We start from the raw sequence: 14402 nt of genomic DNA, 5'->3' as shown, positions 1-14402 counted from the left end.
AACAGAGTTGTAGCAGCCATATGCAGAACTTTCATGCATATGTATTGTAGGATTCTTGTGGAGCTGCTTCAGGTGTGCGATGATGGATTCCCGATTAGTACTCCAGCCTTCCACCCTGTATGCGTTTAAAAAAAAAAAAAAACTTGCAGGAAACTTGCAGGAATTTTTACTTGAGAGGTAAATTATTTGACTATAGTGAAAATATCATGAGTACTGCAACTGGATACATAACACTGATCCCTGTGTGCAGGCATAGCTAATTCACATGCATAATTAGCCATGTGTTCAGCTACAATCTCAGAACAAGCCTTTTAGTTTAGTTTAGTTAAGTCATTGCTAGTTTGTGGCCATTTGTTGTATACAGGGTGGATACCCATAACCTTTTCCTTGTGTTTTTGTTTCTCTCACACATTATAAAGCAAAAGAAATGATTCCTGTTGAAAACAGCTGAAACAAAAATGATAAAATAATACGTACCCTGTCACCTTTAATTCCAGGAGTGCCACATTCTCCCCTTTCACCCTAGAAAGAGTAAAACATAATGAAGGTGACGCAGTTTGTATAAACACTATATGTTATGTTTACTATACAGGGTAGACTACATTGTGTGCTGTTGCTCTTTGTTTAATTTAACAGCTAATGATGAACTTTCTAATATACGGTACATCTCCTAATTATCATTTACAATTGATAACTGAAAGAACAGAAATATACAACAGGTTGTGTACCAATTCATACTGCATATGCTGTGCATTTTCTTGTGTTAGATGCAATTAAAAATGTTGGGTTACGTAACGTCTCCACTCCACTGAGCGCAAATCAAGGAGATGTCTTACATTCTGATGAAGAATGATGAAAGAATGACGCTGTTAATAGAAGTGTACAGCAGAAACATACAACTCACCTTTTCTCCTTTGTAACCTGGCTTTCCCTGTAATTAAGTAAAAATAACAATCAATTATCACTTTTTTAATTTTAATGAAAAAGAGCAATCTTTACATAGCATATTTGCATCTTTTTATTAGAATGACATTTGCAATGATAGCAACACGATAAACTCCCACAAATGTCTATACTTAATTCAATGAAAATACTGTATTCATTGTTTTTACTCATCCTTCAACAAGAAAGCTCAATAAAATAAAAAATGTCCATTTGCCACAGATGGATTGAAGATGTACTTTCTTTGCTTTTTCTGTTAAACCCAAGACCGTCTAGATGCTGGAACTAAGATGACCGACTATTTGGATTTTATTCATTTTTCAATTTCTTATGGGGCTCCAAGTTACACATCTTTTGTTGCTGAACTTTAATACGAGACCGGTCCTAAAATCCAACTTTGTGAAGCTCATGACATACAGTTTTTGCTGGGACTGTGTCGCAAATTGGGGGAGTGGTGGTTCTGAGGTTAGGGATGTGTGCCGGCGATCAGAAGGTTGCTGGTTTGAATCCCGTAAATGCCAAAAGTTATCCCATCTTTTGGGACCCTTGAGCAAGGCCCTTAACCTGTAATTGCTCCATACAGGGTATGCCATTAATCTGCACCCAGCCCTGCAAGCAATTCCCCCAACTTGCAGGGAGAACTTGGGGGTTGGTGGCAGGACTGGCACTCCAGCCACCATAAAAAACCTCAGACGTTTCCATCCCATTCATGACAGTGTGGTGCTGAGGTGTCACCCATTGCTTGGCTACTGGGCTCCAGATGTGGTTTGTCATGTGGTGTGTGTGGTAACTCGCTGTATCAGTGCTTGAATCCCAACCTCTCTCGCTGTTTGTCACAAATGCCCTAATTCAATTCAGTTCTGTGGTCACACTCTGTGGGCTATAAGGTACTCTGGCATTTAGTAACTTTACTGAGAAGTTGATAAGCCTTGACTACACGCGGCCGCTCTTTCTCTTTTGCTGATGCACATTGGTCATATTTGGCATGTGCTCTTAATGTTTTTGAGAATGTTGGCCTCAGGGCCGGATTAAGACCCTTAGATGCCCTAAGCACTAAGACATTTTGGTGCCCCCTTACACTAGTAATTCAAAATATTAAAACAATAACAAACTAGAAAATAAAATTTTATTATTATCGAAAATTTGAAAATAAAAAAACAAAACATTTTGACATGAAAACCGTAGATTTATCATTTTGATTATTTCATTTATTTATGGCTTTTGTGTCAATTTAGCAAATATATTTACACATATTTTGTGAAAATTTTGTTAATAACTCTTTATTAGTAAAAAAAGTTATAAACAATTTTATCCAAGAGTAATCAGCTGAACGATTTTCACTTTTACATAATGGAAATGAATTTTAGAATTAAATAGACTTACCAGAATATTTTTTTCCTCAAACTGGGATGATTTTTTGTTTTTGCTTTAAACAGAAAATAACTCTTTCTATGCACTAGAAATGTATTTTAAGTTAAATAACAGATAATTCACGAAAACACAACAATTACATGATAATTTTTAATCAACTATTAACTATTATTTAAAAATATAAAAACATATTGATTTGAATCAAATTATTTTCATAATATTTTGACATAACATGGCATTTAAAGGAATCACCATGAAACAGGAATTCCCCATCGTAGATGGCACCAGTATGCAGAACGCACTGTGTAAGGTGCCATCTACGAACGGTGTCGGCACAGGCAGGTACAGGGTGGCATTATTCATTTTTCATTAAATTTTGAAAATATAAATTTAATTAATTTAATAATTTATGTGATAAATTCGGCCATGAAAAATTTTTGTGGTGCCCCCTTTACCCTTGATGCCCTAAGCATGTGCTTACTTTGCTTATATGGGTAATCCAGCACTGCATTAAAACAAGAAATCCTATTTGTGTTTTTTCTGACTGCTGCAGATTTGTGGCCTCTTTAGGACTCTCTAATTGTCTCAGGTTGCTTTGAAAAATCATAAATTAAAAGCGCTTTTGATTTATTTTAACCTAAACTATAAATTGCTTTATTTAGATCTGGTGAAAGGAACTAATTATTGATTATATTCTTTTATACAGTTGCATTCTTTTAGCTTACATTTCTTGCTGTGTTTGTTGTTAAGATAAACTGTGACAGGCGCCTGGCGTCCATGCCCAGTCGGGACGCCCCTGCACACTGTATTCACGGGGAGCAGCCCTGGACAGTGCAGTACCTCCCCCTGGACGCTAGATGGCCGCCCCCCTGGCCTGGTGAAGTGCCTCGGTTTCCCACAGGGCTCCCTGGGAATTGGAGTTGGGGGCAGCCCTGTTGGGTCCCGCACGTACCGCCAGGGGGTGCTGTGTTTGGGACTCCTGAGCCCATATGGACAGCAGCTTCATCACACCTGGAAGTGCCGCCAGATCTTGGTGATCAAACACCTGGAGCACTTCCAGGTGACCTATAAAAGGAGCCAGTGACCACCACTCATCGGCCAGAGTTGGGTGGAGGAAGACAAGGTTGTGAGGGAGGAGTGGTGGTGCCAAGGAGGAGTGTTTGTGCTGCACTGGTGGTTACTGGTGCTTGGGACTGTGTTGTGGCTGGGGGGATTACGGGGAAGACGTACCCTCCAGCTGAAGAAGAATAAAAAAGCATTTTATTTTACACGTGCCTCCAGTGTCCAATCTGTGTCGGGTCAGGCGCTATATAGTGCCGTTTACAAAACATTATGCCCATTTCTCTTTATGCGTTTTTTGGGATGTTGCAGTAAATTAATATATATACTGTATTAAACAAAACACCATTTTTTTTATACTTCACAGGTCCTCCAACTTGCAGGGAAATCTTGGGAGTTGGTGGCAAGATTGGCACTCCAGCCACCGTAAAAAACCTCACACTGTTCAGTGTGATGCTGAGGTGTCACCTGTTGCACGGCTAAAAATACCGATGTTTGAAAAACGTTTTCATAAGTACAGACATAAGAGTGTCTGAAATCATATTATTCCTGATATTTTATTACTTGTGAGTTGAATTGCATGCACAATGAAGCAGGTGTTGGTCTCTATAAGTTAGTGTAAGTTATTTCTCCTGGTCTTTTTAATAGGCTCTCACATCATGCATGACGGACTCGGCCTCAGGCCTTTGTCATAATTCATGTTAATCACTTACTCCAGCCGGCACTTTAAAACCAGCGTATAATGCAATACATTTGCCCACAGAAGTGTTATCGATGGATGTGGAGCAAGAAGGTGAGTATAACCCCTCCATCACATTCACAAAACGGGGTGGTGGAGATCCAATTCTTCATTTCATCTCCAAAGCTGGTTTTGCTATTTACATTTGTGGACAAATTCATGAAACGTGGGGTGGATGTCTTAATGAACATTTTACTAGTGAAGGGGATCTGACATGCAGTCTTAGGACGTGTGTCATGGGTATGAATTTGATTCAAATTACAGGGAAAAATGTGACTGTAACACCAACACTAACACAACTGCTGTTTACTTTAGAATGGACGAGAACCATCCGGAGGGCCAATGATGTCACTACTGCCTGGGATAACAGTCGCCCCACCTCTTCTGCATATAAATCACCTGACTCAGGGAATCCATGCCAGTCTTGGCCACACTCACAGAGTGGACAGATGTTTCTGGAGAGCAACCTTTAACCAAGGAAAACGTCGCGCCTGATGTATCATTACGTTGCTATTTTCTCTCATTGCACTACACGTTACACCTTTACACGGAAATCACCTGCTGTTGCCCCAACCCTTCTTTTCTTTCTTTGTGTCTTTTTACAGGAGTCTGGGCATCTGTGGAGGTCATGGCTTTCCACTTTCCCTCCTTCCATTGCTTCAGTTAATCCTCTGTCTATAACAGCTGAGGATGACCACAACCTTGTAGTAAATGCATGGCAGAGACTGGACAAATATCGATTTCTTTCTAAAGTACCTTCAAGCAGAAATGCTCAAGAAACTAATATTGTTTGTAGTGTAGGTCATCTAAATACATTTCACAATCATATTACAATATTCATATTCAATTCCATTTTAAAACCAAACATTTTTCATTGCATTACATAAACAGGCTGTTTAAACAATATTAAATTATGAAACTTTGCCTGTAATGCACAAATATGAGATTCTGGTTACTCCACCCCATCCAACACATTAAAACCAATTTTTTTGTTTTATTTTTTAAGGAGTGATGCTAACGTGCAATGCTATTTACCTCAGATCCTTCTCTTCCTGGAAGACCACTCAGTCCTGATTCACCCTACAATCAAAAATGCAGAACATTCATCAGGAGGCTTTTAAGATCTTCTGGCAATCAGGCTGTTCAGTGATTCGGTTCACCCAGAGGTGCTCACAGTATGGACTTTCATTTTGGAGCTCTGATGCTTAAACTGTTAAGGAAGTCCCTTTGCATCCAGCAACAAGGTCTGGATAACCACTGTAATCTTCTTCAATGGTGTTGCTCCATGACAAATATTTTGAAAATTTAACAACTACATCTCCGATTTTGATCAAAATTGCCGTAGTGAATTACACTATAGTATATTATTAATTTTATTAGTTTTTTTTTTTAAAAAACCCTTCTCATAAGGTAGACCAGTGTTTCCCAAACTCGGTCCTGGGGACCCCCTGTGGATGCAGGTTTTTGTTCCAACCAGCTTCTGTTTTTAATTGGACTCCTGGTCTAATTAAGTGATGTGTTATTTTCCAAGTTCTGTGTTTTGGGAACAATATAGAAATTTAAAAAGTAAGTCTGGTAAAAAAAAAAAAATGTAAATGTACATTAGGGACAAAATGTGGGGCCTACCACTCTTTGTAGGTACACAGGCAGGTTGTAGAACATTAAAACATTAGCAAAACTGTAACAAGAACGAACCTCTGAGCCCAACAAGCTTGACCATCCTATACACAGAGATTGTCTAAAATAACAAGAAGTCGAGATCTGAACACCCCTGAGGTTCTGCTGTTAAGTCCTGTGTGTCTGGTTCTTTGCATTAAGAAAAGAATTCTAACATTTGTACAAAATCTGCCCTTATAAGGCTTCCATGTTCTTGATGAACTCATTTCAAAGTGTCAACTGGTATTCTCTGTACTAAGTGCTTTAAAAGCTTCAATCGTGCCACCTCTTAACATTCATTTGCCCAAACTGAAAAGGTTCAGCTCCTTCAGTATCTCTTTCTAACTCAGACTTCTCAGTCCTGGAATCAGCCTAGTTGCTCTTCTCTGGACATTCTCTGGGGCTGCTTTGTTGGTTTTGTAGCCCAGAGAATAAAATTGCACAGAGAACTCCAGGTGTGGCCTCACCAGTGTGTTATAAAGCTTGAGCAGAAGCTCCTGTGACTTTACACATCAGGTGCTACATAACCTAATGTTCTGTTAGCCTTCATGATCACTTCTGTCAACCGTTTGTGGATAGTGATGAGCCCGCTATGACTTCCAGGTCCTTCTCATAAGGTGTACTTTTAAGTTTCAGGCTTTCCATTGTGTATTCAAATATAACATTTCTACCTCCTATGTGTAACTCTTTATTATTTACTTACATTAAATTTCATCTGCCACAAATCTGCCCAAGCCTGTTTGCTGTCCAAGTCCCTCTGTAACAGTTTAGCTGATTCTACATTTTCTGCCCTTCCATCACCAGCTGGGTATCGGCAAACTTAACCAGGTATAGATTACATTCTTGTCCTGATTATTTATATGTATTAAAAACTGCAGTGGCCCCAGCATGTCCCCGGAGGAGCACCACTATTAACATTATCTGATTCTGAAAAAAAATCCCCTCACCATTACCCTTTGCTTCTTTTGTACACACAACATAATGATGCACATAATGAGCTTGTTTTTAACAATATCCTGGAGCCTATCATGGCAGTAAACAGACAGAAAATATCACTGGAGAAGAGGTCCACCCAGGAGGGGGCCCAATGTCACACTGTCACTCACACCAACCCAGTTTGGAGTCACCTAACCTATTTACTATATATAACTGGAGGACACATGGGAATAATTCTTAGTGATTCTTAGTGATCTCTTATACGAGCTAATATATATTTCCTTTCATATCTATCTATCTATCTATCTATCTATCTATCTATCTATCTATCTATCTATCTATCTATCTATCTATCTATCTATCTATCTATCTATCTATCATATAGTGTGTCCTATCTATCTATCTATCTATCTATCTATCTATCTATCTATCTATCTATCTATCTATCTATCTATCTATCTATCTATCTATCATATAGTGTGTCCTATCTATCTATCTATCTATCTATCTATCTATCTATCTATCTATCTATCTATCATATAGTGCCTTTCACATTATCTATCTATCTATCTATCTATCTATCTATCTATCTATCTATCTATCTATCTATCTATCTATCTATCTATCTATCTATCTATCTATTATATAGTGCCTTTCATATCTATATGTTGTACATATATCACAAGAACAGTGTTGAAATATTTGCTAAAAGCAATAAAATAATACCTTCTGGCCTTTTTGTCCTGGGGAGCCATCATCACCTGGTCGACCTTTTTTGCCCTTTAAGAAACAAAAAAGCAAATAACAATGAACATAACATAACATACCATTCTTAGACGTGTTTAATGCAGTTCAGCATCACTTGCCACCTTTAAAGGGTCTGAACCCTTCTGTTTATGTGTGAGTGGGCTTTGTACTGGATTGGCCCCTAGTTTAATTGCTGGTTTCCCCACCTCTGAAATGGATAGGAAGGTCAGATGGATGGGTATGGCAATCAGGTCAGAATGGCATTAATCAGGAATGATGCTATATAATATTTGACTGTGAACTGATAAGCCAGTTTAAAGATGACTAGATAGGTGCTACATTTTGTGATTAAGGAGACCCAAAGCACATAAATCTGAGTAAGTTCCAAAAGTACTTCCAAGAACACCCACAAGAGGGGGCTATCTCCAGCAAACCCCTTCACAAAAAGTATTTCAATTACCAAATCTCTATGAAGTACAAAGGCAGCAATGGAATTGCCTGAAACAACACGATTCAAGCAAACAAATTTTCAATACAGAATCCAAAGATGTAATCCAAAGGAGCAGCGCAGAAAATCAAATAATCCATAAATCAGACATACTGTAAGTACACTAAACTCATCACTTCCAGGCATGTTTGAAGTGAACCAGCAGGAACTGTGGAAGACCATCCAGATTTATATGGCAGAGGGCAGTTCCTGGCTGTATCCCCTGCCTGTTGGGCGGACCACCCACTAAACACTTAGAACATAACCCAGGCGGCTTATAGATGAGATCGAAAATAAAGAATAATGCACATAATGAACAAAGGCAACTTGAACATAAATAAATTAATAAAATACACATGAAAAGAAACATCGAACCCCAGCCAGGGGAAGAGCCCTGTCTGAAACAATACACTGGAATCAATGCAGATTCTGCTTAGGATCCTTGGCTTCCAAAATCATTTATTACTTATGTAGCTCAACAATGTGCCATGAAAATCACACATGAATTATTATTTATGAAGGCATCACTCAAAAGCTTATCAAAAAGACAATCTTAAACAGCTTGCCAGTTTGGCAGCTCCCTCTAATACAGATCTACAGGAATTGAAATTTTGTAATACATCACCCATTTGAAACAAGCAGCAATTTAAAACCTTTTGTGGTAGCTACGATTATTATAAAAAATAATATTATTAATATTTTACTATTACACAAATACATCTCATATTTTGATTTAATTGAATGTCTGGTGTATGTGTAGAACTGGACAGTGCTCATTAATGTCAGATATTGTCTTAAAAGTAATAAGGTGTAGTGGCTAGTAAAATAGATAGATAGATAGATAGATAGATAGATAGATAGATAGATAGATAGATAGATAGATAGATAGATAGATAGATAGATAGATAGATAGATAGATAGATAGATAGATAGATAGAACTTTATTTGTCCCCAGTGGGGAGTATGGCTTTTTACATACTGTAAGCTCTTTAAATAAATAAATACATAAAATGATTTGCCCACAAACTTCTCACTTGGCAGTGCATGCCCCAGTAAGGCATTATACAGGCATATTGCTGTTGTTATAAAGGAGCCCCATAGTGTTTCTTGACCCACTACTGTTGAATAATTCATGGGGCTGAAAAGGCCTCTGTGTTGGTGTGTCACATGAAGAGGATGTGTAGCATTGTTCATAATTGCACTCAATTTTCTTTTAATTTTCTCCTTTTCTACGACATCCCGGGGATCCAGATTGTGTTCCATAACTGATCCTGTCCTTTTCATTAGCTTGTTAATTCGGTGGACCTCTCTTACCAGTCATCTTACCAGCCCATCACACCACAGTGTAGAAAATCACACGGGCCATCACAGAATTGTAGAAGATGTGAAGGATGTCACTTCCCAAATTAAAGAAATGTAGTCTCCTAATGAAAACGAGCCTGCTCTTCCATTTCTTATATAGTTCCTCTGTGGACTCCCAAGTACTTATAGCAGAATAAGCAGTTCTTTGGTTTTGCTGATGTTATGTTGCAGACATTTCTCTTTGCACGAAGGAACAAAATTCTTCATCTGTCTCGTCCCCTTTATCAATACGCCTCATAAGTACAGAGTCATCTGAGAATTTCTGCAGGTTGCATGGCCTGGTGTTATATTTACAGTGTACTGAGTGAAGACAAAAGCAGGCAGGCCTGTTCCTTCTGGTGCCACAGTTTTGCTCACATCCATATCAAACACACAGTCCTTGAGTCTCACAAACTGCAGTCTGCATGACAGGACATTATCCAGCATACCAAAGGCTCATCCACCTGCATATCTCTGAGTTTACCTCTTAACAGAGATGGCTGGATGGTATCAAAAGCACTGGAGAAATGAATAACATAATCATCACAGTGCTACCAGCTTTGTCCCAGTGAGAAAAAGCCTTGTGGAGCAGATAGATGATAATTGCATCCAGCACTTCAATCTTTGTCTGATAGGCAAACTGTAGTGGGTCCAGGTAGTCTACCACAAGAGGACTTGTGTAGTCCAAGACCAGTCACTCAAAGGTCTTCATGATGTGAGGTGTAAGTGCCACTGGTTTGTAGTCAATAGGTAAACTGAATAGACTGAACTCCCAACCAGTCTTCATTAATGACTCACCGTATGATGCTGAGAAAGTCACTTAGCATATATGTACTGTATGTTGTAATTGTAAGACAAAATATACACAAAACAGTTATTCTGTGGATAAAGACTTGTAAAATGCCTTGGGATGATGTTTAGTGTAGGAAGGAGCTATTAAAAGAAAAGCTTATCGGATCATTTGCAGATTTATTGCACATACCATGGGATTCTTAGTTCAACTGAAATGCTGAACAGTGAAGTGCGGTGGAGACACAAACCTGAAGCATCTGAAATCTCCCACTGAATCCTAATAGGCTCCTACACAGAACGGAGGCTTAAATCTTGGATAATTAAAACTGTCAGTCATTTTTAGGGTGATGAAGGAATGGAATGTGGGAGCGTTGGCAGACATCAGTGGAAAAAATCCAGCAGACTAAACTCATCAAGAAAGTACTTACAGTATAATAGCACACACATACACACACACACATATATATATATATATAGTATGTGTGTACAGTAAGTATGTACATATATTGCTATGCACTGGACTCAGAAAGTATTCAAACCTTCAAACCTTTCCACTTTGTTATGTTGCAAAGGGAACAGTCCTGTCTGTTGTTCTCTTCTCTTTGTACATCTCTGACTATAAATATATCAGCAGGTCATGTCACCAGCAAAAAGTCTCAAATGATTCTGCACTTATGGGGTGTATTGATGAAGAGGATGAGACAGGGGAGAGAACTCTCTGCAACTTAACATCAGCAAAACCAAGGAAATATTTGTGGAATTGTGTTGCACCAAAGAGCCTCAATGTCCAGTCACTATTCAGGGAGTGCCCATGTTGTTGTGAGCAGCTACAGATACTTGAGGGTTCACATCAATGACTAGTTGGACTAGTTGGACTCAGAACACAGAGGAACTATGAGAGAAATGGCAGAGCAGGCTCTTTTTCATTTAATGTGGGAAGTGGCACCCTTCACATCTTCTGTGACTCTATCATGCCTAGAGCAATGTTCTACAGTGCGGTGTGCTGGGCTGGTAATATCATTTCAAGAGAAGCCCACTGAATCAACAAACTGATTAAGAGGGAAAGCTCAGTTATGGGACACATTCTGGACCCCCTGGAGGTATTTGAGAATGAGAGAATTAAACCAAAACTGAGTGCCATTATGAACAAAGCTGCACATCCTCTCTTTGACACACCAACACTGAAGACCTCCAGCCAATGAATTATTCAGTAGGAGTGTGTAATGACACGCTATGGGGACATATTTATACCAACAGCAATATACCTGTATAATGCCTCACTTTCAATGGGACTGCCGACTAGGAAGTTTTCTTATATTTTAAATGTTCTTGATTTTCAGTCATTCTGTTGTGAGTTCAGACCTATCTATCTATGCAGGTATAGATATTTATGTATCTAATGAGTAAAAAGGCAAATTCCCCACTGGGGGTAAAAGGTTCTATCTATTCTGTCTGTTTGTATGTTGCAGCCTTATGTTGTTTAAATGATTTTGTTTTTGCTTATCAGCATCATTCTATACCCCAGAACTGATTACTTCTTTCCTGAAGAAAGAAATATATACATACAGTGGAACCTCTAGATATCTAGATATGATCACCTCTGTATACGTGAAATTCAAGATAAGAGGAAAGTATGAGCGAAAAATTTGGATCTAAATACGAGCATTGGCTCGCGTAACGAGCCATGAGCCAGGCAGTGGTTATGCATGATGCGTTTCCCGATCCGCCTCGACTCGGGGATTCACCCAAGGTGACGCTGCCAGCCCGTCAGCTCACTCAGTGTTCCTTGTTCTCCCGTAGCGTGAGGATCTACGCGTTTGTGTGCTTGTGATTTCATTGTTTCGCTGTAGCAGTTCGCTGTATAAGCGTATCCAAAAATATCGCAGACATACAGACGGAGAATAGAAGACGATTGCCCTCAAGAGGAGAGAGAGAGAGAGAGAGAGAGGGAGGCACGAGCGAGCGAGAGAGATAAGGAGAGAGAAATGCGCACGATTATGCTCACATGACGCTCAGCAAAGTATATCCATACTACTTGTATTGCAAGACATCGCTCGTTTTATCAAGTCAAAATTAATTAAAAATTTAGCTCGTCTTGCAAAACACTCGTAAACCAAGTTACTTGCAAACCGAGGTTCCACTTGTATATATTATTTATCAGTGTTATTTGTTAGGAAAATTGATTTTTATGTTGATATTTTTGGGGGTGCGGAACGGAATAACTGGATTTCCATTATTTTCAATGGGGAAGTTTGTTCTAAATACGAGAAATTCGCTATACAAGCCAAGCTCAGTGCTGGAATGAATTAAACTCGTATCTTGAGGTTCCACAGTATATATATATATATATATATATATATATATATATACTGTATATATATATATATATATGTATATCTTGTCACACACATGCGCATGGGAGGCAGCTAAAGGGCTTGAGTAAGGGCGATTGGACATGACAGAGTGCACTGATTTTTTTTCTCGCTTCTTGTAGACCAGTCACGGGAAATTCCACCTAGCCCTCTTGAAGTCACTTCCGGGTACAAACCTATAGATGAAGACCTTTTCAGTTCTGGCCACCTTGATGTCACGTCTGGGCTCGAGCCTATGGATGAAGACCCTTCCAGTTCCGGCCCCTTTGACATCACTTCCTGTCCTGACCTTTTAAAGCCCCCACCTTTCCCCTTTTCCCTCAATTCTGTTTTGGACTCCTGTTTGTGCACATCAGTGCTATCGTTTATTTGCAATTTAGCAGCCAGGAAAAAAATATACGGGTGGCTGCCCCAAACCTTGCTATGGCTTCTGTGCAGTTTGTCACAGTATATATACTCTGTATAATATCTATACACTACTGGTCAAAAGTTTTGGAACATTTCAGTTTTTTTCAGTGTTTCTTCACATTTAATCAGCTGATATGCAACGATTGACCAAAAATGGTGGAAAGGTAAGCAGTCAACTGCCAGAGGTTTAAATTTAAAGTGTGGGTTAGCAAAAACTGAAGAAAAAGGAAATTTCAGAATATTACAAATGGGCCTTCTTCAGGGAACAAATAATAGGTGACAACTTGCGGATGTTCTATAGCATTTGAAGTAAAGTAAGCCTTGCAAGTTGAAGCAAACAATTTGTACATGTGTCCCAGCTCCTGTTGATTACTTAAAAACCCTCTGTCTGTCTTGAAGCAGTTGGAGTTGGAGCAGACTGTGTTACTACACCCTCTGAAGTATGGAGTGAAGCAGACTGGCATTAAACTTTAACAGTTCTCTGGCTGTGGGCCTCTCTCAGGAATGTGTGTCTTTACGTTTGGTGTGCTGAGGGTTAATTTAGAACTGAAGTGGTTGCACCTGGAAAGATCTCTAAGTGACCCCTCAAGCCATCAGTGACCACTTTCTTTTCCTGGTCATTAAACAAATGACAGAGATAATTATTCCTTCCCTGACTTTTCGAGCCTAAAGAATTTGTGGAATCTTTGTGCTGGGAAAACACCTGGCTTGTGGCTGCTTTGCCTCACAGATAACTTGATTCATTTTTAAGACACACATGAAACACACCTTGCAATTGTAACTTATTTACGACAGATCTCTATAAGTATATTGTGTGTGGTATACATGAGTGGAATTCTTGAGTGTATCGTTATTTAGTAAAACTGAAAGAGCTAATGATGACAAGAAGAGAAATAATAAAAACAAATAATCAATAAATTATGTATAGTATATATTTTTAAAGCTTGGCTTCTTGTATTTTCCTGATGAAATATCTACTTTTATTTATTCATGTCTTTATTATCCCTGAATGAATACGAGCAAAAGCAGCTTATGTGATTTCTGTCATTTCTTGTTTTTATGAAGACATAAAAAAACATATCAAGCTTAAATGCATTCTAGGTCTTTTTTATAATAATAAATAATAACTGATTACATTTATATTGCTCTTTTCTCGCTACTCAAAGCGCTTAGACAGAGGGGAACCACCACCAATGTGCAACACTCACCTGGATGATGAGAAGGAAGCCATTATTGTGCCAGTATTCTCACCACACATTAGTTATTAGGTGGTGAAGGAGTGAAAGTGACAGTAAATTCGACACAGGGGATGATTAGGGGGTCATAATGACCAGGCCATGGAGGGCAATTTAGTCAGGACATCAGCATACGCCTTATTGTTTTCAAAAAATGCCTGGGGATTCTTAATGACCACAAAGAGTGAGGATCTCGGTTTTACGTCTCATCCAAATTTTTACAGTGCAGTGTCCCTGTCCCTGCACTGGGGCATTGGGATCTACATTCAGACCACAGGGTAAGCGCCCCCTTCTGCCCTCACCAACACCTCTTCCAG

General features: G+C 38.9%; 1 protein-coding gene across 1 annotated transcript in view; it reads right to left on the bottom strand.

The window, feature by feature from the left end:
- col28a2a (collagen, type XXVIII, alpha 2a) overlaps positions 1–14402 on the bottom strand; it is a 149586-nt gene that overhangs the window by 97050 nt on the left and 38134 nt on the right. Inside the window, exons 6-9 of the mRNA XM_039757571.1 lie at positions 7430–7483; positions 5147–5191; positions 905–931; positions 478–522 (exon numbers count right to left, since the gene is read on the bottom strand). Coding sequence (XP_039613505.1) covers positions 478–522; positions 905–931; positions 5147–5191; positions 7430–7483 — 171 coding nt within the window. The remainder of the gene's footprint in view (positions 1–477; positions 523–904; positions 932–5146; positions 5192–7429; positions 7484–14402) is intronic.

This window comes from Polypterus senegalus, chromosome 6 (genome assembly GCF_016835505.1).
Source record: "Polypterus senegalus isolate Bchr_013 chromosome 6, ASM1683550v1, whole genome shotgun sequence".
Classification (NCBI taxonomy): Eukaryota; Metazoa; Chordata; class Cladistia; order Polypteriformes; family Polypteridae; genus Polypterus; species Polypterus senegalus.
Note: the sequence above shows the minus strand (reverse complement) of the source record. Positions and strands in the feature narration are given on the sequence as shown.